The following is a 21,961-nucleotide window of genomic DNA, read 5'->3' as shown; positions in this document are numbered from 1 at the left end:
TCAGACGGAGTTCTAAGTCCTGTATTTCACTCACTTTACTCTTATGAATAAGTCTAAAATGCAAAACTCTGGTGGGTGTAACAACGTGTCCACTTTCCCCCTTCTTAGTGTATCTTTACTGGGAAGGAGTGAGGGGTGTAGCAAGATGGCGGCGACGGAACGTCACTTCCGCAGCAAAACTGCGATGGGTCACCGAATATACACTGGCAGATGATTTATGTAACATTTACTTCCTAGAATCCATCAGCCCTTAGCTCAGGCATGCAAGCAGGATGGTGAGCTTAGCCGAGAAAGCCATTCTGAAGACTCCTGGGAAATATGATATCATTAGCCGGGTTCCCAGAATTCAGGAAACCAGATCAAGAGTGGGCTTGATCAAGAGGGGGCTTGATTAAGTATTTAATTGAGTATTAGGGGGAGGCTGTGGGGGGAGTAGCAGACAAAAGGTTTTTTACCTTCATGCATAGAATGCATGAAGGTAAAAAAATCTTCCGTATTTATAACCACTAGGTTTTAAACAGTTTTTTCTATGCATGAAGGTAAAAAAACATTTATGTTCTACTCCCCCCACAACCTCCCCAATACTCAATGAAATACTTAACTGAACCCCCCTCTTGATCCAGCGATGTGCATGGGAGTCTTGGCTGTCCCGGGTCTCTCTCTCCTCATTGGCTAAGACTATATTCAGATAGAACTACAAGTAAAAAATGTAACCATAGCTCTGTGTCCTGAGAAAACATCAGAACTGTGTCCCTTAGTTTTCCTGGAAACCTAATTTAATCAATAGTTTGAGTTTATTTCTTGAAAATTCCCAATGCAGCTGTTTATAGTGCAGAGTGTTCAGGGGCTATGCTGTGGTATATGGAAGCTGATGTAAATGTAGTGTGGCTTAAACAGAAAAGCACTAGACATTGAAGCAGAAACAGGAAACAGGTGGCCGAACTCATCCAGTGTTAATAACTCAATTTATAGATACGAGAACTAGCTGGGACATTGGAGTCCTCATTTGAGATAGTGATTTATGACCATGTTATTAGTAGCTAAATATTACCCTGAACACATATATTCTAAGACAACACAAATCAGGAGTCCCATTATTTTGAATACATTAGTACTGTATTTAATATTATCTAGTTCATAAGTATCTAATACTAATCTAAACCTGTGTGATTTCATTCCCTTTAAATACATTGGCATCGATTTACTAAAGGAGTAGCGAATATTCTTTTTACAAAGGGGAAAACTCAATTATGTGCAAGGGAAATATAGAAAACTGGATTTTTGCTAGCGAATGAATGGATGATTGAAGTGAACACAGGGTCAACTTTTTTTGTTACAGTATATTTAAACCCAAAAAATAAAAATATAACAAATCGCAGCTTACAGGTCTTTAGATGAGGTGGCTGTATTAGTTTTCTTTTTTAGTCTAAGTACACTTTCTGCCAGTACAGGTTATCCTGCTTGCCTTGTTATGTCCCATGCACTGAAATAAAATCACAAAGAAATGTATTAGCATTTCCAGTTCTCTTCTGTAACCCACAGATCCCAGGTTTGTGGCAGTGCAGGGTTTGAAACTCTGTCTCTGCTTTGTGGACTGGCTAAACATTTTAGCTCGTTCACCCCCCTGAACCTCCCGCTGCAAGCAGCAAGAACTCTTTAATTTATTGGCAGTAATATTACCACCAATGAGAACGTACTGCTGTGCAGGCTTCTAGCATCATTGGTTGCTGAAAAGCTAGTGGCTGCACAGCCTCATTGGTTGCTATGATGCAGGCAGCTGCCGTATTCTAGCAGCCACTATTCCGCTGCTTTCTGGTTTGTAAACAAGCTTGCAGATATCTCTAGTGTGGTCATTGACCACATACTTTATGTACATGAACCGATTATGGGCAATGCTGTCAGCTTTTGCCCCTTTGTGTTCATTCACCTGAAAGGTAGGGGGTGCCTGCAATAAGGAGCCCTTTAGGAGTAGATCGTCTTGGCGGGTTGGTGATTGATGATGGATCCTCAATGCTGAACAATGTGATTTGACCCCAGCAAGGTACCCTCCTTGAGGGCTTGTGGCCTTAATTTGTTTGAGGGGTACACACTTTCTTGACCAGCCAGACTGCAGTCTCTGATAAGAATCCACTGTGAATTTTGAGGGACCAGGTACTTTTTTTTTTTGCATGGGGTTCCACTTTATAATCCATACCAGACCAGAAGGTTCTAGCATGGAATTTGGGGAAGCCCCACACTTTTTTTTGTATTTTTTATGGAGTTCCCCTTAATATCTATTGTATATTACTTTTTATTAACTTTTTTTTCAACTTGACCCTCCCTTCTAGATTGTAAGCTCTAACGAGCAGGGCCCTCTAGTCCCGCCTGTATTGAATTGTATTGTAAGTGTACTGTCTGCCCTCATGTTGTAAAGCACTGCGCAAACTGTTGGCGCTATATAAATCCTGTATTATAATAATAATAATAATATTAGACCCATATAGACCCTTATCATGGATAACCATCTAGTATGGATTTTTAGAGGGAACCCCACTCTAGTATGTTTTTTTAATTGTGGGGTCTCTCATCTAGGATATGTGTTTGGTTTAGATGAAGAGAACCCCTGGCTGCTTTGTTTACAAATGGGAAATGCCATTTACAATTTCAATTGTAACTTTTTTTTTTTTGTAATCTCACTTTTTTCTTGTGTATAATCTACAGGTGCGCCCCATTCACAGTTATGTACGCATACGCTTCTTTACATGAGTATTTTACACAGGAACTTTTCTCCTATAAAACACGTGTAGTAACATCAGTAAAAATAATTACGGCCGTGTGAATAAGGCCTTAGACCTTAACGAGTATTTAACACTTGCATTGTAGGGCATCCCCACTGCAAGGAAAGATTTTTACTTGTAGTTGAGTTTTAATAATTCATACCGATATTATGTTCACATCAATATAAGGTATGCATGCGTGGCCATATAAAATTAGCTAGAATATTTTTTTATCATGTGCCAGGAAGAGAACCAGAAGAATAAACTGTGATAATCCTTACCAAGCAGGTAGGAACCATTATGTACTAAACAACGCAAAACTGTCCTGTAATTGACTGCAATTTTTTTCTCTTTGAATTAAGGCTAGGATTCGTGTAGTCATCAACTGTAAGCAGCTTATTAGTAGGAAATTTTTCACAAAAATCTCAGCGCATCAAAAGCTGATCAGTATGAAAGCAGCCTAAGATCCAGGCTTTCAATGTATTCTACTAAAATAGATGGTATTGTTTGTTTACATATAATATTCTGAGTTTCCACTGATAACTGACAGCAGTTCTTATAGCAATCAAGTTTTTGGTAATTATTATTACCAATATCAAAAACAGCAAAACAAGTTTTGTCATTTTCATTGAGAATTAGCATGCTGCTTAACTACTTAGGGACCAGGTCTATTTTTCAAACTCGTTAAAGTTAAAATCAGTTTTTTTTGCTAGAAAATTACTTAGAACCCCCAAATATTATATATATTTTTCAGACACCCTAGAGAATAGAATGGCGGTCCTTGAAATACTTTGTCACACCATATTTGCGCAGCAGTCTTTTAAGCGCAAGACAACAGTGAAGTTAGCCCAACTTTTTTATATATTGTGAAAGATAATGTTATGCTGAGTAAATTGATACCCAACATGTTATGCTTCAAAATTGTGCCCGCTCGTGGAATGGGCGACAAACTCTGACCCTTAAAATCTCCATAGGCGAAGTTGACATTTTTTTACAGGTTATCAGTTTTGCGTTACAGAGGAGGTCTTTTGCTAGACTTATTGCTCTCATTCTAACGATCGCGGCGATAACTCTCATGTGTGGTTTAAACACTGTTTTCATAGGCAGGCGCGATTTACGTTTGCTTTTGCTTCTGCACGCGAGCTCGGCGGGACGGGGCGCTTTACATTTTTCAGTTTTTTTCTTATTTATTTTACTTTTTATTTTTTTATACTTACACTGTCTTTTTAAAGAAACATTTTTGTGTCACTTTTATTCCTATTACAAGGAATGTAAGCATCCCTTGTATTAGGCAAAAAAGCATGACAGGACCTCTTTAATGTGAGATTTGGGGTCGAAAAGACCTCAGATCTCACATTTACACTTAAAAGTAATAAAAAAAAAAGAAAAAAAAATGTCTTTTTTTCCAATAAAAAAAAAAATTGCCTTTTAAGACCATTGGGCGGAAGTGACGTTTGATGTTGCTTCCGTCATCCGATGGTATGGAGCCCAGTGGGGGCCATCTTTCCCTCACTCAACTCCATATCTCTCAGGAGAAAGGACTCAATCATTTCTGCCTCTACCGATGGCTCCGGTAAGCGGCGGAGACCACCGGGGAGCGGCGGGAAGGGGGCACCTCTCCCGCTGCCGATAAAAGTGATGATGCTGCCGCAGAGACCACTTTTATCTGAAAGCGGACCGCCCACTGTTTAAGAAGATACCCGGGTTATGGCAGCTATCTGCTGCCATAACAATTATATTCAAAGTCAAACAGCTGAGCTGACTAGAACGACGGCGGGTGGTCCGTAAGTGGTTAAACAGCTTCAGTCAAAACTAATTATATAGTAGCAGGTAATAGTAGCGTCCTCTCTCCATCCACCCAAAGCATTTTCCTCAGAGAAATTGAATCTGCATCAAACCACTGCTGAACTTTCACCTACTTTCCTTCAGTTAGTGTAGTGAAAGGCTTGCTTCCAGAGCTACTGACAAAATGTTGTTTACACGTAAGATGTATATTTGGGTGTCTATCATATATCAGAAATATTTTACATTATTTATTGTATATGTTGATCTTGCTTTACAATTTGGAGTACCAGCTATGTGAAAGTAGATTTATTATATTATAAAAGAGCCTAGAGATAAACATACCCAACAATGCTAATGTAAACTACATAGAAAAATGTATAAAAAAAACATCAGGAATACCGTTGGTATATAGCCTAAAGCTGACCATTCATTTTTAACAAGGAAATTGACTGGTCTGAGCAGTGAGCACTGTGAAAAAATTAGCTACAAGAAATAAAAATCTCTCACATTTCATTAACTTCCCCTAGCTTGCTTGCAGAAATGACATAACATGCGACAAAAATATTCACAACAATTTTAAAGTAAACCTGCCCTCAAATATCAGGCCGTCATCTGAAAAATGCTAACTGACAGGCTGCCATGATGACCCACTAGATTTAATACTGTGTGTCACTGAGTCACAAAAAGTATACAGATAAAGAAAATCAGAGAAGTCAATATCTGCATGCTTGTTCCAGGTAAGTAGTTCTGAGGGCAAATTCACACATAGGGGGTTATTTATGAAAAAGGCAAATCCACTTTGCACTGCAAGTGCACTTGAAAGTGCAGTCACTGTAGATCTGAGGGGGCATGCAAGGAAAAAAGTAAAGAGCATTTTTGCTAGCACATGATTGGATGATAAAATCAGCAGAGCTTCCCCTCAGATCTAAAGCAATCTACAGCGACTGTACTTGTAAGTGCGAGTGGAGTTCCCTTTAGTAAATCAACCGCATAATGCTGTTATGAGTGTTTTATTGTTATTTAAAACACTTGTCGCCGCAAGAACACACATTAAATAATTGTTTTCTGTGTGTCCCATTCGCACTGCAACACAGCCCAGAGCTGTACAGACAGACTGAATTTTATCGCAGAGAGTGAACACAAAAGAAAGACATCTAGTATTTTTTTTAAATGAGAGCTCAGCAATGATAGCCTCCTTGTTTCTCCAATAGCAGGTTTTATTTAAGGCCCTCTTCACAGGGGGCACATCCGCTTTCCCCAGCAGCGGAGCTGTCCGCTGATCCCTTGCTGAGCAGAGCAGGCAGGTGACAGATCCCTGTTTGCACAGTTTATGCAGCGTGCCCACAAATCCAGCCCGCTCTACTCTATGGGTGGTCTGGTGTCAACAGACCAGCTGTCCGTACGAAGAGGTACGAATCCCCCTTTGTTTTTTTTTTGCAGACTAGATCAGAATGGAGGTAGGCAGCTGTAAGCATACACCTTCCATATACATGGACCATCCTGTCAAGTCTGCTTGAAAACTAACAAGCAGACCTGATCGGATCACTCGTATGAAAGGGGCCTAAAGGCCAGGGCTGGGACAAGGGGTGGACAGGAGGGGTAGCTGCCCCTGGTGCAATGGTTTATTGCAGGGGTAGGGGGCACCCTGACCCTAACCCTAAGGGAAAGGGGGGCACAGTTTGACATCTTTGCCCTGGGCACTGGATGACCTTGTCCCGGCACTGCTAAAGGCTATGTTTGCCTTTTACACTGGCTCATGCAGACAATGGGCCCCAGAAATGTAAAAAGCACATTGGGAGAGCTCTCTAAAAATATTGTTCAATGCAAATTCCAAAACTGTAAGGCAGGGTCATAACACCTGTCAGTTAATTTTTTGCCATCCATGTCCCATTGGGGAGATTTCCCCTAGGCCCCTTTCACACATGCGGATCCTTCAGGTCCCCTGTCAGTTTTTAGGCAAACCAGAATGGACGATTCATACAGTTCTATGGAGTGATGGATGTCAGTGGTGGCATGTCTGCTGAGATCCGATCTGCTCCGCAAAATCTAGTCGGATGGAAACCCTATTTTCCACCCATCTATTGGATTTGATCAGATGAAAACAGACAGGCGGATCAGTTTTCATCCGATCCCCCATAGCAACGAGTGGAGATCTAACAGGTCCGTCTCTGCAGTGAGCAGAGATGGACCTATCATCCGCCGGCTCAGCGGGGATCAACGGAGCAATCCCCTCTGAGCAAACTGAGTCTGTCAAAAACGGACATTATGTGTGAAAGAGCCCTTAATTTCTTGTCCAATAGCCAAAACAGTAAGTGAGAGGAAATCCCTGAAAATGTAAGTGTTACTAAATCCAGGACCCTGCATTCACTATATTTGGTCTCCCACACTAGACAGAACATGTAAATGCAATTATTTTAGTAAATATAAACTGCTAAATGCCTTTTCTCATCAGCAGTTAGAGCAGTCTTGTGACTTCTATAAGTGTCTGGTTAAAGCTTGTAGGAGGAGTTTTCATTCTCCCACGAATTTCACATGAGAATGCAAGACCCCTGACCATCTGTCTGGACAGTGCTGATTGGCCCTGTGCTGATCATTTGCACGCTCCCATTCTCCCAAGAAAAAAATAAACTCTCTATCAATACACCAAACTGAACATGTGCATATGCAGAGGATTACCTCCTTAGGTTCCACAGTGAGTATAACAAGCATGCTTTGCTGTATATACAGACTGATTTGACTATTGTGGGTTTAGTAACACTTTAAGGAAATCCTTTGGGGACTCTCAAGTCACCAGAATGAGTGTCCCAATTGGGAGATTTGCCCTCTATTACTTTTCTGGAGACAACCCAAAAATTTGGGATTTTCTTTTACTTTCACTTTCAATGATCATGGTAAATAGGCCAGATAGAGAGGGTGACTCTCCCTAAGGGGGGCACAGGCGGAAATAAAAAAACGAATACCGTAGGTGTTCTAATTCATCTCCACTCTGTTCAAAACTAAAAACAAAAAAGTTTTGCCTTTAGTTGAACTTTGAGCTTTGTATACACTTAACAATTGCCTGGAACCTGAGCGTTCCACTTACTGGATAAAATTAAGAAAAATAAAACATTCATGCACAATATTTTATATTTAGTTGCCAAGAATTTTTTTTCCTTTTCCCTGGTTTTCTTATATATAGGTCCCTACTATAATAATAATAATAATAATAATAATAATAAAAAAAAAATTAAGAAATGCATGAAGGTGTGCATTTAGTTACTCACATAGTAAAAAAACATACAAAGTTTGGGTTGATTTACTAAAGGCAAATCCACTATGCACTTGTGTAAGTGCAGTTGCTGTAGATCGCTGTAGATCTGAGGGGAAGCTCTGCTGATTTTATCATCCAATCACGTGCAAGCAAAAATGATATTTTTTATTTTCCTTGCATTTCCCCTTCATATCTACAGCAACTGCACTTCCAAGTGCACTTGTAGTGCAAAGTGAATTTGCCTTTAGTAAATAAACCCCAATGATACAGTTTAGAGTCGCTGTAGATTTTATTTGTCTTAAATAGAATTGCTTTGTTTTCTACAGAACAAAATGTTGGTGTATTAGAAATGCAATATTCAGAGCTGTTTTGCTTCTATAACTGTAAGAATTGTGATCTGTGTATTACATATATTATTTCTTTTATGTTTTTCAGATCCGCTCATCACTCACTACGCTGCTATTTCCTGGAAGGCCATTCAGCTTGCTTAGGCATTTCCTGATTGCTTTTATTCTCCTGGCTTTTAATAATACCCTTGTCATATTTGTGCCTACTATTAAGGATATCTTTGGTTTCATTGGTATGTTTTTCAGTCTACTTTTTTTAAATATTTAATAGTAAATGTATACAATAGGTAAACTTGAGATTTTCGGGAGGAACAGGTTTCGGCTGGTTCTCCCATTAGGTGTTTTGCTGGAATATTCCACCTGCTATGGTATATACTGTGGCAATCATGTCATGCAGCAAGAATAATTCTTATATTTTCTATTCGCACATACTGTTTGGTGCCAGAAAAAAAAAACTGATGAGTACCAAGCTTTGCCCCATTCCACCCAAAAAAATAATTTGAGTTGTTTATTAAAACAGTATTAGACCCACAAGCGAATATTTATGATATTGCAGCTTACATATTCTTGGATGTGATGGTTATATTAGATTGCAGTGGTATCTGCTACTCAATTTTCTTGGGGGGGCCGAGGCCCCCCAGTCAGCCAGCCAACCAAGCACCCCCCCCCCCCCCAGACATTCGCTTGCTTGATCCATTGCCGCTTCCCCATCACTTGATTGCCGAATCGCTCGCCCGTAGCCAGCCAGACCCCCGCCAGCCACGCACTTGCTCCATCCAGGTTGCAGCTTTGGCAGCTTCCCCCCTGCGTCTCCTCCCGAGTCCCGGCGGTTGCTTCCCTTCTCGGCCAATCAGGACTTAGGACTCGCAGCCAACCAGGTCTTAGGACTCCCAGCCAATCGGGTCTCAAGACTGGCTTCCTGATTAGCTGGGAGGAGAAACAGGAAGACATAAGCGAATATTAATTTGCTAATGTCACATAACTAGATGGGCTCTGCACCCGGAGCCCACCCTTTTTGAAATCAGGCTCTAATCATGTGCTTAAAAAAAATAAAAAATAAAATTGGAATCCATGTTTCTGGCGCCCTGCATGTAGATTAGGGCCCGGGCACATGGATTAGGGAGGCGGCGCCCCCGAACCCTGCATGAGAGGCCGCCATTGTTAGTTTGCCTTTTTAGGCTTCCTTTCTTCTATTTTCATCTGTTAATCCAGCCACCAAGTCTGTTTTTCACAGCACAAACTCTCCTGCAGAATATGTCAGTTTATATGGCTGAGACAATGCATTTACCACTGGCAGGGGTGATTAAAATAATTTACTTTTATTTATTCATGTAAAACCTTTATCCCAAAGGTACTTTGTAATTTAAATGTACTTTATTGGTATTCCAAATGAATATAGCTTCACCAAATGCACCAAGCTAAGAAAATATTCTGTACTCATTAGTAAGTCAACCCAAATGAAGAGAATTTAGAAACAGATGTGTTATCTAGTCTCATTGCAGTTTCAGTCGATTCTTTAAATGAATGATGATAGAATGGAGCCCAGCTAAAGCACTTGACTTGTACAAACAGCTGTCATGCTAGTATTTATGTTTTATTGAATCATATTTTAGTGTTTCATCTTATTAAAGGCATATCAAGTCAGTAAAAAAAATGAATAATACAAATGTCTTATAATTGTAGGTGCATCTGCAGCAACAAATTTGATCTTCATTCTTCCAGCTGCATTCTATCTACGAATAGTGAAAAAGGAACCTCTCCGTTCCCCACAGAAAATTGGGGTAAGAGCATAACAATGTGATAAAGATTAATGTAATAACATACATTTCTGCCAGTCCACTCCACATGTACCTAGCATTCCATAAACTTAGTAACAGAGGAAATTTACAACACACAATTTAGAGGGTTGACTAACCCAAGGAGAATTATTTTCAAAGATGCCAAATGATGAGTTGGGTTCTAAAAGTGGACCATGGACATTTTTCATACATCATCTAAGACCCAGGAAAAATTGTAAGATGTGGCAGCACATCCTTGGCCACATTACATAAATTAGGTAAGGAGTAAGGGGTTATCAACAAAATCATTAAGCAACAGTAAATCTGTAGTGCTTGGTTGCTATTAGTAACTAACATCCACCGTGTCACCCTGCTGCCAGAACTCCATCTATCCTTTCTGAGACAATGAACAGTCATTTTGAGCTTTTTTTTGTTTATTGGGGAATATAACTTGGTTGGGGGAATGGAAATATGGAATGCCCATGGAATAGTTGCTTTGCCATCATATTTAAGAATTAGAACAAAAGGTTGAGCCGTGAAGTACTGATGTACACATAATATCTACAGGCGCTTCCCCTGCATAACAACATACAGACTATTTCTCCTCCCCTGCGTATCTCCTGGAGACTGTTGCTCTCAGGACTTCTACCCTCCTGCACAAACTTCCACTGTAGACCATTACTCTTCCTGTCACATCATCCTCCCTTGACAAAAGAGACCACTCTGAACAGTCTTAGTTGCTGGCTAGAATTGGTTACACTGTTACTAGGCCAGAGGTCTGCAGTACCTCTTCCCATCTGCCTAGTAGTTTAGTAGCATGTGCTGATTGGTGCACTATTGCTCCCAGCTAGTCCGGCCTGCAAATCCTATGCCCTCAGGCCGCAGCGATTTGACAATCTCCCCACAGTCTCTCCTCTGGCCTTGCACCCCTCTCCCCTGGCATGCCTCATCCAGAACTCCACTGGGGTCCACTCACCAACCTTCTCCTGCCTCGAGTCCATGATGAAGAGTTTTAACTGGACATACGTTCTGGCAGCTTCTCCAGCTTCTCTGTTCCAGAACACTTCATCCATAACCGTGTAAAGTTGAAGCTCCCTCCCAGCTCTCCCAGGCTCCTGCTCCTCCGCTAGGCCTTGCACCCCCTACCAGATGGGGATGGGGCCCCTGCTGCTGCCTAGTACTCCATTCTCCATGTCTCCTGGGCTGACAGCTCCTCCCCTAGTGGGCTGTTACCCCAGCTTATATGGGAGGCCTGTCCCCTGCTAATTCCAGTTGGGGATTGGTCAGGGCACCTCACAAGAGCTGCCTGCCACTCCAGTCCTAGGCCCTGCCACTCTTCCAGATCATTCTTCCTCAAAGCAGGGGAGGCGCCTAAGAACTAAAGCACAGGTGGTCACACCCACTGCTGCACTAACCACTCCCTGCCCCCCAGATCAAAACAAGCAGACCTAGCCTGAGGCATAGGTCTGCCCAAATTTACGTGTACTGACAGTTTCCCTATCAAAATCCTCACTCTAGCACCTACCTATGGTAGAGGGTGCTACATAGCTTTTTAATTCTACATTTTATTTCAACACTAGCCACCAAATTAAACTGAACTACGCTTAGCAGTAAAAACAAAACATTGTTTTATTCTTCAATTTGTGTGAAGTTGCACAATACATAATGTAAAAACCAATAAGTGCCAAACTTATTATCTCCTATCCCACTTTTTCTGCCTAGTTGTATGTTATTTACCCTTAAAAAAAACATATTGGAAACTATGGAGACCGCTATTTAAAGCAGAGCTCCAGGCTCCTTCAGAAAAAATACTGTAATTGCTGACTTTAAATATTAGGACACTTACCTGTTTTTGTGCTAAAAGTAAAGTAAAGTGTCAATAAAGTGCTTGAAAAGCACCTCTCATGTCTCCTCAGTGTGAAAGCCCGAGTGCTTGCGGGAAAAAAAGTCCTGCAAGCAGCACCTTTGGGGAGGTTTGGGAGTGGTGTATACACACTGCTCCCAAAAAATCCTGCCCACTAGTGGGTTAAAAGAGCCGCTAAAACTACGGTAAAGCGTCACTAAAACAGTGCCACTGACAAGGTGAGGCCCAATTGTGAAAGTGCCCTAAAAGCACATTTACATCTTGCCTCTTCTGGCCACCAGAGGGAGTATTGACCTATTCATCACATTATGTCTATTGTCACAGTGAATTGCACAGTTTTAACAGTACGTTAATGACAGTGAAAGTTTGCAAAACAAAGGTAACATATTGTGATGCTTAGAATTGCTACGATTAATCACTTGAGCTCTGGAGTTAGTGCTTTTAACTGCTAATTTACCTGGTAATAGCATGGCCATGCAACGCTGTACCCAAACAAAATTTATATCATTTTTTTTCATAAAAATAGAGCTTTCTTTTGGTGGTATTTGATTACCACTGGGTTTTTTATTTTTTGTGATCTAAACAGAAAAAGACCCAAAATTTTGGAAAAACCCCCCCAATATTTATACTTTCTGCTACAAAACATAACCAATAAAAAAAAAATTAAAACAAAGTTGTATTTCTTCATAATATTTGGACAAAATGTATTCTGCTACATGTGTTTGATAAAAAAAAAAAAAAAAATCCCAAAAAGTGTATATACTGATTGGTTTGCTTAAAAGTTATAGCGCCTACAAACTATGGTATAAAGACTGACATTTTTTTTATATACTACTAATGGCGGTGATCAGATGCTTATAATGGGACTGCACTGGTTCCGGGTGCAATCTGACAATAACTGATGCTGAGGGGAACTGACTAACTGCCACTGACATCACCAGTAACAGTAATACAGTGATCAGTGATAATTCTATACACTGTCACTGTACTAATACACTGGCTGGAATCGGGTTAACATCTTGGGGCGATCAACGGGTTAAATGTGTGCCTAACTATGTGTAATATGTGTTTAGTGTACTGCTTTTACTAAATGACCTCTAAGTTTCTCATCCCTGAAAAACAGACAGATCGTTCCCTCTGTATAGAGCTCTGTGTCGATTGTCAACACAAAGCTCTGGGTTATGATTGTACACAGTCGATCAGCAGGCCTCTCGGGTGTGAAGCATTGGCAATGACTCGGTGACAGCGTCCTACTGTGTACAATCACACCGGGTGCCGGGGGCATGCATGCTTCCTAAACACGGAAGCAAGTAGTGACATACAGGTATATTGCTTTGCCTATGTGGGCCGCCCATCCGCAGTACATTGCGAGTGGGCAGTTCACATGTGGCTAAATATGATGCCTTCCTAAACATTCCTATCAAACCTATATTACAGAATCTCTTCCATATAAATCTTACTGCACAGCAGTTAGGTTTAGATGGTACTGTAAAATGAATTCTTAATAAGTAGGTTTTCTTACGAGTTGTATTATTTCCGATTTCATAATAACTGAACAAATGTACTTGCCCTCACATTTTTTTTTTTGTCCTAGCCAGTTGTCTATGTTAAAACAAGTTGTATTACATTACACACCCTAGAAATGTACAGGTAGAATCTTAGAACAATGAATCATCCATGTAGAAAAATTGGTGAATTTATTACAGTAATGTTATAAGTGATTCACAGCTGTAGAGGGCGCTGTTCCCCACCGCATAATGTAGTTATTCAGCCCAAGTATAAATCTCAGTAATCTGACCTAAGCCATTAATAGTTTAACCTATTTTCACAAAAGGTGCAACATATTATAGCAATCTCCCAACATGTTGAAACAAACATACTATTAGATTGTTAAAACAGCAGAAAATTCTAGACTTGGAAGTAGAATGCACATTGTAAGCGCTATTGCATCTTTTGCTATAACAAACAAAGGATCTGTCCACATATGGCCAGCAAAAAATAAGCAAAAAATTTAACATGTAATTAAAACACACATATACCCAAATGTCAATAGTACTAGAGTAAATTAAATAATCATTACGTGGAGAAAACTGCTGTGAACTTGCTGCTGTGCTGCTCACATAACCAAATGCTTGAAGTGCCACTAAATGCTGGTTTAAAGAAAACTCTATTCAAATATGTATTCCTAACTCAAAAAATGTCCCTTTGTTTGCTGCTGTGATCCAATTTCATGTTATAGGGTAGCTACATTCATTCTCCATGGTCCCAATGTATATGGGAATATAGCCACCCTTTCTTGATTGGACTAGGGACTAAGACTCGGTTCACGCTACCACGACTTGAAAATTGCACGACTTTACCAGGCGATTTTGGTGCGACTCTGGCGCGACTTAGCAGCAACTTCAGGGAATGCCTGTGTAATCTTCTTGTAATGTCAAGGAAGATGAGGATCAGACTTGAATGCGACTTTAATTTAATTCTATGGGCTGAAATTGGACAGAGGTTGGACCAAAGTAGTGCAGGAACCTTTTCCAAAGTCATACCAACACAAGTTGGACCATTTAAGACAGCTCTCATAGGTCTGATTTTTTTACGTGCCATGCGACATATACTCTCAAAGTCAGAGTAATTGTTGCGTCAGTGTGAACCGTGCCTTAGGAATGTGTAGTGTGCATAGAGCAATGCAGATATCCACAACTAATATGCACTTCTCATTCCAAACAATTTAAAGTGAAAAGAAAGGAGAGGACTGGGACATAACAATGCAGCAGAAAAACAAAATACGGGTCCTTTCACACGGGGCAGTCTGCCCGGCGGACTCCGCTTTGCTCAGCGGGGGATCGATCCGTTGATCCCTGCTGAGCAGGCGGATGACAGGTCCGTCTCCACTCACTGTACAGACACGGACCTGTGAGAGCCCCACTCTCCTCTATGGGGAGATCAGATGATCATCTGATCTCATCCGATCCGCCAGATGGATGGAAAATAGGGTTACCATCCTTCTGGATTTCACGGACGGGATCTGATTGGATAGCAGCGGATGTCAGCACACATGTCACTTTATCTTTGAAGAATAATTATATCGCTACGTGTAATTTAAGCTTCTGGGAGCCTGATCCCATGAGCAGAGATCACATGGCTGTGTGATTAGCACTGGAAGGGGCCTGGAAGATCAATTTACCTAGGAAAAGTATTTCAGCTCATGTATTACTAATTTCTCACCACCCCGACAAGATTGTTAGAAAGCTTTATGTTAATTTTTTTAAAATCGACTTTCTGTATGACAGGATGTTCAGTGATCAATTTCAATGTTTTTCTTTTGCCCTGTAGGCCCTTGTATTCCTTATTGTTGGAGTCATATTTATGATTGGAAGCATGGGACTTATTATATCCGATTGGATCCATAACCCACTTTCCTCCAAGCATCATTAACCCTGCTTGTGCCTTAACACGAGAGTGAGTGGCTATAAGACTAAAATGACTAAATGAGTCCAAAGACTGTTGTTGGTACCAACAAATGTGATACTGAACACCTTTTTAGGGGTGATTATTTATGCATTATACATGCACATGTTAATATTTCTAGAACTACTGAAATTGAGTACATGGAAACAAGTGATAAAATCATGGATGAGCTGCTGGAATAAGGATCAATGGAGGATACTGGAGAATGGATTATGCCAGAACTCTATTTTTGCAACCACTGCTCATGTTTTTAGTGGAGATGGATTCTGAAAAATGTGCATCTTGGAAAGTAAACAAACTTGGACTTTTTTTCCTTCATACTAAAAGCCCTTAGTGGATTCCTTATCTCTGGATTGTAAATATAACATCATACCTAATAGTGAAAGCCGAGCTTCAAAATATTTCCTTCCATTTTGAATAGAGTGATAAAGGAATTGCTTCAGTTTTTTTTTTGTCCTGTGGGCTCCTATTGGGTAGATTTCCCTTCACTTCCTGTCAAGACAAGAAACTCTCCCCAGTGGGGATGCATATTAAAACAAAACTACATTTTTTAAGGGACTTAGAATTTCAGAGTGTTTTGTTGCCACCCTAACACCCTATCCTAGTAACAATTGCACCCCACCCCCATTTTTTTTTTATATATATTTTCAATGGGGTCACAAACAGAATGCCTTACAAAGATTTTAAGTCTTCCCCACTGTATCAATAATAAAAAGCTGTCTAGATATTGGCTTTAAAGTCCTTCAAAACCTCTGTTTTAAAGATATCATAATGGCCATAAGTGGTTTGGATTTTATTCACAGTTGAATTAGAATTTTCTGATCTTATTTACAGTAGTTTGCGCCTAATATGTATGAATAGTTGAACCATTGTACAGATTTTTGAATATGCAGTCCTGAGAATCTTGATTTATAAACCTTTAGGTCTTAATTTATAGTAAATATGAGGAAATGTAGGGTTCCCTGATGTACAGGAATTTGGTTTGGATCAGGAGCTATAAGGAGAAGAGGAAAGACACTGCTGCACTTAGACACATTTAGACACATTTGGTAAATGATCCTGGGCATACATTTTACGTGCAGCGTACCTGAGGTTTTGGTTACCTGAACTCTAATGGATCTGACCTTATGTGGAGTGGTGAAAACTAAGGAAAAAAATGCAATACCTAGACATAACGTGCAAATGATCATGCCATAATCAGACCATAAATTTGTCAGATATGGTCATTGTACAATTTTATCTACCTAATTAGTTGTTTGATATCTAATAGCTTAAGCGACCTACAAACATACAGAACCAGGTTGCACATATCCAGTTTCTTTTCTTATAGCAATGTGCAAACATGACTTTTAGAAATAACCCTAGCGTTAGCCTATCTTGGGGAGAAAACAGTAGTAGACATCTGGGAAAATTCCACCAGACCAATTATTTCTTTTCCTGAGAAGGTTTAGGCAGAATTTGTCTGCCAGCGTCATGAAGGGCTTAAAGAAGTGTGATTTTTTTCCCCAGTCACATGATGACTGAGCCAGATCTAGTAATGTTTCCCTACCACAATGTTATAGGCATATTTTGAAGTCTACTGATAATGGTATTCAATTTCACATTGTCCGCACTGCAGATTTGGGAATTTGTGCCCTTGTGAACATTAGTGATAAATTAGGTAAAAACTTATATTTTCTGTTATCCTTTATTTAAAAACAATCCCTTGACTATTAAAATGTTAGTCTGTTAAATCGTTTGTTGGCTATGTATGCATAGCCAACACTTTTTTACTTTTGGATGGAGTAGGGAAGGTTCATTTTTGTTGGAGAAAATTCCCTTTTCTGAAGACACAACAGTTGACAGCTGCTAAACTGTACTGTAATCTGTGAATTTTTGGATTTCTCACTTTCTGTGTCTGCGACAATGGTCACCAGAACAAATTTAGATGATGAAACCTTGTGGGAACACAGACAAGAACAAAAATGTCCCTACTCTAAACTGTTTCTTCTATTCAAGACTAAAAAGCAAATTTGACTATACATACAGAACCACAACCAACCGACACACTTTGCTCTTCAAAACTATATCAGGCACTTTACATTATGCTTGAAAAACAATAAGATAATTTATTTTCTTATATGCCCATAAGGTAATAACTAGACTATAAAATACACCTTTATTTTTATAGCAACCAAATTCTAAATGCATATAGTATATGGACATTATTTTACCTCTGTCCTATCCCAAAGCAAGCCATTTTTTTGTAGTATATATCCAAAGATACTCCATAATACTTCTATTTAACTAGGATTGTTGAATGCGGTGCTGGGTTACTGATAACAGCATGCCTTATTTATAAAAGTGCCTGAAAGATTAATTTTCTGTAGGACTGTCCCAAACAACCACATAGTGTAAATCCCTCCTCCGATTTTTGCTGCGCAAGTTTGAAGAAGAGAGAAAGCATGTGTTTGGGGCAGCGCTGGCCATTCTTAATTCAGGCAAAATTGAATCCCTGTATTTGAACAATACCCATTTACCATATTATTGTGTCTTCCACAATGACCCTAAGTAGTGTATGGGTAGCACTTAGGATCTGGATAGTTTATTATTGACTGATAATGCCCATGTAGTAAATATGTTCAGTGCAGGAAACTGGGATAAAAAAGGTATATAAATATGTATGTATATAGTATCCTATTTCTTTTCAAATCTTAGTGTTATTCTGAGAGAATAGTATATGTGTGTGTTGTATAATTTTTAGTTCTGTTACACTGAAATGTGTTTTCTAGTATTCCTTGAACATGTAGTACACTGAGCCATGCTTTCTTCATTATTTTATTTGTGTGGCGTTTATGTTTTATAATGTTAGAGCCACACAAGGAAGTGTATTTATAAACCATCCCCACTGCGTCTTTGGGAAACGCAGCTTGGCAACTGTCATAGAAGATACAGAAAGTAAAACTTAGCTAGCCTGAATTGGTCTACAATGAAAAATCAAAACTAGGACCCCATAACATCGCCCTAACACGTAAAGCTTACGAGCATTAAATTGAATGGGTTGTCAACAAGACATCAATGAGGGTCAAAGCTCAAACACCCAGAAAACTGCACCTAAGCCTAAACATTTATTTGGTTGCTATTTCTGATACCCTTGCTGTTACGCAATTTTACAAAGTACTTCTGTAACTGGATGATTCCAAGCCACACTGAAGGCATTTTAAGTGGAAGTATTTGCTGTAACAAATTTACCATTATTATTAATTAGCAGAAAACTACAGTCAGCCAAACTATGCCAAAGCTACAGCCACTACAATAATTACACTTTAAAGACCTGGGTCCATCGGTGTCCTCTATCTACAGGTAGGATGAATGGGACTCTCATACCATTAGTTACAATTAGTTTGATAATGTTTTACCTTTGGTGACATAGTTGCCATACCAGGATCAGACCTGCTATTAAGCTATGCCCTTTCCTGTAAAGGTAGATGCTTGTAACAATTTAATCCTATTCCATCCAGCATTTTATTTCCCTTGTGCAGAACAGGCTGGACATCCTTATGCTGTTAAAGTATGTAGACATTGCCCTAACATATGACTTTAAGGAGTTCATATCAAACATTAATAAATATGTGTATACACAGATAATAATGTTCTACGTGGAGTGACAAGGGAGTGCTGGTAGGGTGCTCCCACACTTAGCCTTTCTTTCCTTGAACTGGTTCTATGGGTTGCTACAGAAGAAGCTCCAACTCTATCAATGGCAGTTAATTGAATTGTTGCAGTCCCACTTGCGGGTTCAATTGCCCTGTTCTTATTGAATTTCTTGTTTAGCTTGTCAGTAAAATTATAAAATATTATGCTGTTTATGCTGTACATTTCTCCAAACACTCTCAAATGAGCTCATATCAACTGTTAAAGAGTATTTTACTATTATACCAAATGGTGTTAATTTCAACTTTAGTGCATATGTACATTTTAGCAGAAGATACCTCAGACTAATGATTAACTATACCTTTTTAGATATATCATTACAGCAATATTTATTTACTGTATATGCACAACTCTCTTAGAGCTCATGGAATATAGTGATACTTTTTTCTTTGGTATGGTTTTCTATATTTTCTAGTATATGGGTATTTCTCTGTTTTCATAATATGCTAGGTTTAAGAAAAAAAAACGGTATTGTTCTCTCACATAATTAATAAAAGACCAGTTGGTACTATATACTTGTATTATACTGTATAATATGTTTATGTTTTCCTTTAAAAAATGCCCAAAAAAATTCAGGGAGTGTGTTTAAGAGTTTTTTTTTCAAAATGGAACTGTGCTGTTTTACTAAACTTGTTTGTAATATACTATAGTTTTTCATGAAATGTTTTTATAGTAAGGAAAAATAAAATCTAAAACATTTTGAACCAAATGTTGCATTTATTTTTTATTGTTACTGCTCAGTGCTTTATTATAATATTATTATTATACACGATTTGTATAGCGCTAACAGTTTATGCAGTGCTTTACAATGTATAAGCCCTTGTACACACGGTCGGATAATCTGTCGGAATGCGTCTTATCGGACCGTGTCGTCCGATAATCCGACTGTGTGTGGTATGCATCGGACTGATTCGGTCCGAATCTCCGTCCGACCCAAATTTCCAACATGTTGGAAATATTTCCCGACCAACTGGGCCGGACGGACCTAATCCGATCATGTGTAGAGCATTTTCATCGGACCAAGTGCCACGCATGCTCAGATCAAATTCCTACATCAAAGCTATTGGCTACTAGCCTGAATGTAGTCCCATCGTAACAAAATTACGTCATCACATTCTGAAAGATTGGATTTTTCGCCAACTTGGCCCGACCGTGTGTATGCAACAGTTTCGGACACAATCCGTCGGACTAAATCCGACGGGCAAAATCCGACGGATTTGGTTGCCAAAATCTCCGACCGTGTGTACGTGGGCTAAGGGGGGGACAACACAATTACAGTACAATACAAAAGGTACAGGAGGGCCCTGCTCGTAGAGCTGACATTCTAAAGGGAGGGGGTGGTGGTACAAAAGGTAATAGCTGCAGAAAATGATTTGATAGGGGTATATAATATGGGGTATATATTTGATGGGGGTATATAGAGTATAATAGAATATATGTGATGTTAATATTAGTGACAGTTATGGTCATTTATAAAATAGAAGAATTGCCCCAGTTATTCCATGTCATTACCTGATATCTATTTCTACATACTATTTTTCCCATACTGACAACTCTAGCAATAATGGAAAATATACTTTTTCCTGCTGATTTATGAATGTAGCTTTTCAGTGAAACAAGCAACTGTCTTTATAAGTTCATAATGTTTAAAACGTCATAGAAAAGTTTTTTTTTCCATGAGAAATGGTAACGTTCCACAACAACTGGGTAAAACTTCTGGATACTTTTAAATGATTTGTATAAAAACTAAATTTTTAAGAAGTGCGCTCCTTAGTGGTAAGTTTCTACTGGATCATATCAGTACCAGAGGACAGTGGCTTCACTGTGGTCTTTTTTATAAATATGGGTGTGTGCGGTCTATTGCATTAGAGTGTGCACCCCAAAGCTTAAACACACATGCCTGCACATGTCTGGATATATATATATATATATATATATATATATATATCATTATAAATAAATGTGAACAAACATTCTAAAATGTAAAAAATGTATTTAAACATGAACAGTGTCAGTAGAGCAGTGGGCGGTGGTCAGTAGGACAGTGGATGGTGCAAGTTAGTAGAGCAGTGGACAGTGTGAGTAGGGCAATGGACGATGTGAGTAGTTTTTTACTTTTTTTACTTTATTTCCCTTATTTTTTTACAATATTTAATCACTTTAATACAGGACACTTATACCCCCTTCTGCCCAGACCAATTTTCAGCTTTCAGTGCTCTCACACTTTTAATGCCAATTACTCAGCAATGCAACACTGTACCCAAACAACATTTTTATAATTTTTTTTCACACAAATAGAGCTTTCTTTTGGTGGTATTTAGTCACTACTGGGTTTTTTATTTTTTACGACATAAGTGAAAAAAGAGTGAAACATTTAAAAAAAAAAAAACTATGAGGATCGGAGCTCCGTATCGCTGGGTCAGCAGATGGAGACGTAGCCAGAACGTAAGCCAGGAGGTCATCAACAGCTAGACAGAGCAGGTACCGAGATAATCAGGCAATAGCAGAGTCAAACACAAGGTTCAGGTGAAGCCGGGTCAAGATGCTGCAAACAGGAACTGATCAGGTTAACAAGCACTAGCTGAAAGAACACTCAGCAAGGTTCATGTGTCAGTGCTCAGTTTAAATAGCTACTTGGCGCCCATACGCGTGCACATTACCGCACATGTGGCGCACACCTGTATGTGAGCATTGGTGCGTGCTTTGGCGAGTGCCTGTGCGCGCACACGCCAATGCAAGTCCTTCTTTACACTGTACTTATGCACAGGCATGCGTATGTTAGCCGGATTTCTCTTACATGTGCATGTGTATGTGAGTTGTCAGTCACGGCACTTACTAGTGAAGAAATGGCACGGAGGGTCGTTTCTTCACTGCGCCTGCGCCAATGACATCATCGACACACTACAAGGTAAATATCTCCAAAGCGGCGCACATTTAGGAGATATTTACAGTACCTATAGGTAAGCTTACCTATAGGTACAACTTCCGCATTGGGGGAATTGTTTATAATAGTTTATTCATAA

The 21,961-nt window shown here is 39.4% G+C and overlaps 1 protein-coding gene across 2 annotated transcripts in view; it reads left to right on the top strand.

Moving 5' to 3' along the window:
- Positions 1 to 15,970, top strand: part of SLC38A4 (solute carrier family 38 member 4) — a 118,129-nt gene extending 102,159 nt beyond the window's left edge. For both annotated transcript variants that reach the window (XM_077473063.1, XM_077473062.1), the window contains exons 14-16: positions 8,227 to 8,371; positions 9,822 to 9,919; positions 15,111 to 15,970. In XM_077473063.1, coding sequence (XP_077329189.1) covers positions 8,227 to 8,371; positions 9,822 to 9,919; positions 15,111 to 15,212 — 345 coding nt within the window. In that variant the 3' untranslated portion in view covers positions 15,213 to 15,970. The remainder of the gene's footprint in view (positions 1 to 8,226; positions 8,372 to 9,821; positions 9,920 to 15,110) is intronic.
- Positions 15,971 to 21,961: the final 5,991 nt, after the last annotated feature.

This window comes from Lithobates pipiens, unplaced genomic scaffold (assembly GCF_037356315.1).
Source record: "Lithobates pipiens isolate NorthernLeopardFrog02 unplaced genomic scaffold, aLitPip1_a1.2 Scaffold_8, whole genome shotgun sequence".
Taxonomy (NCBI): Eukaryota; Metazoa; Chordata; class Amphibia; order Anura; family Ranidae; genus Lithobates; species Lithobates pipiens.
The sequence above is the reverse complement of the archived record's forward strand: the minus strand, read 5'-3'. Positions and strand labels throughout refer to the sequence as shown.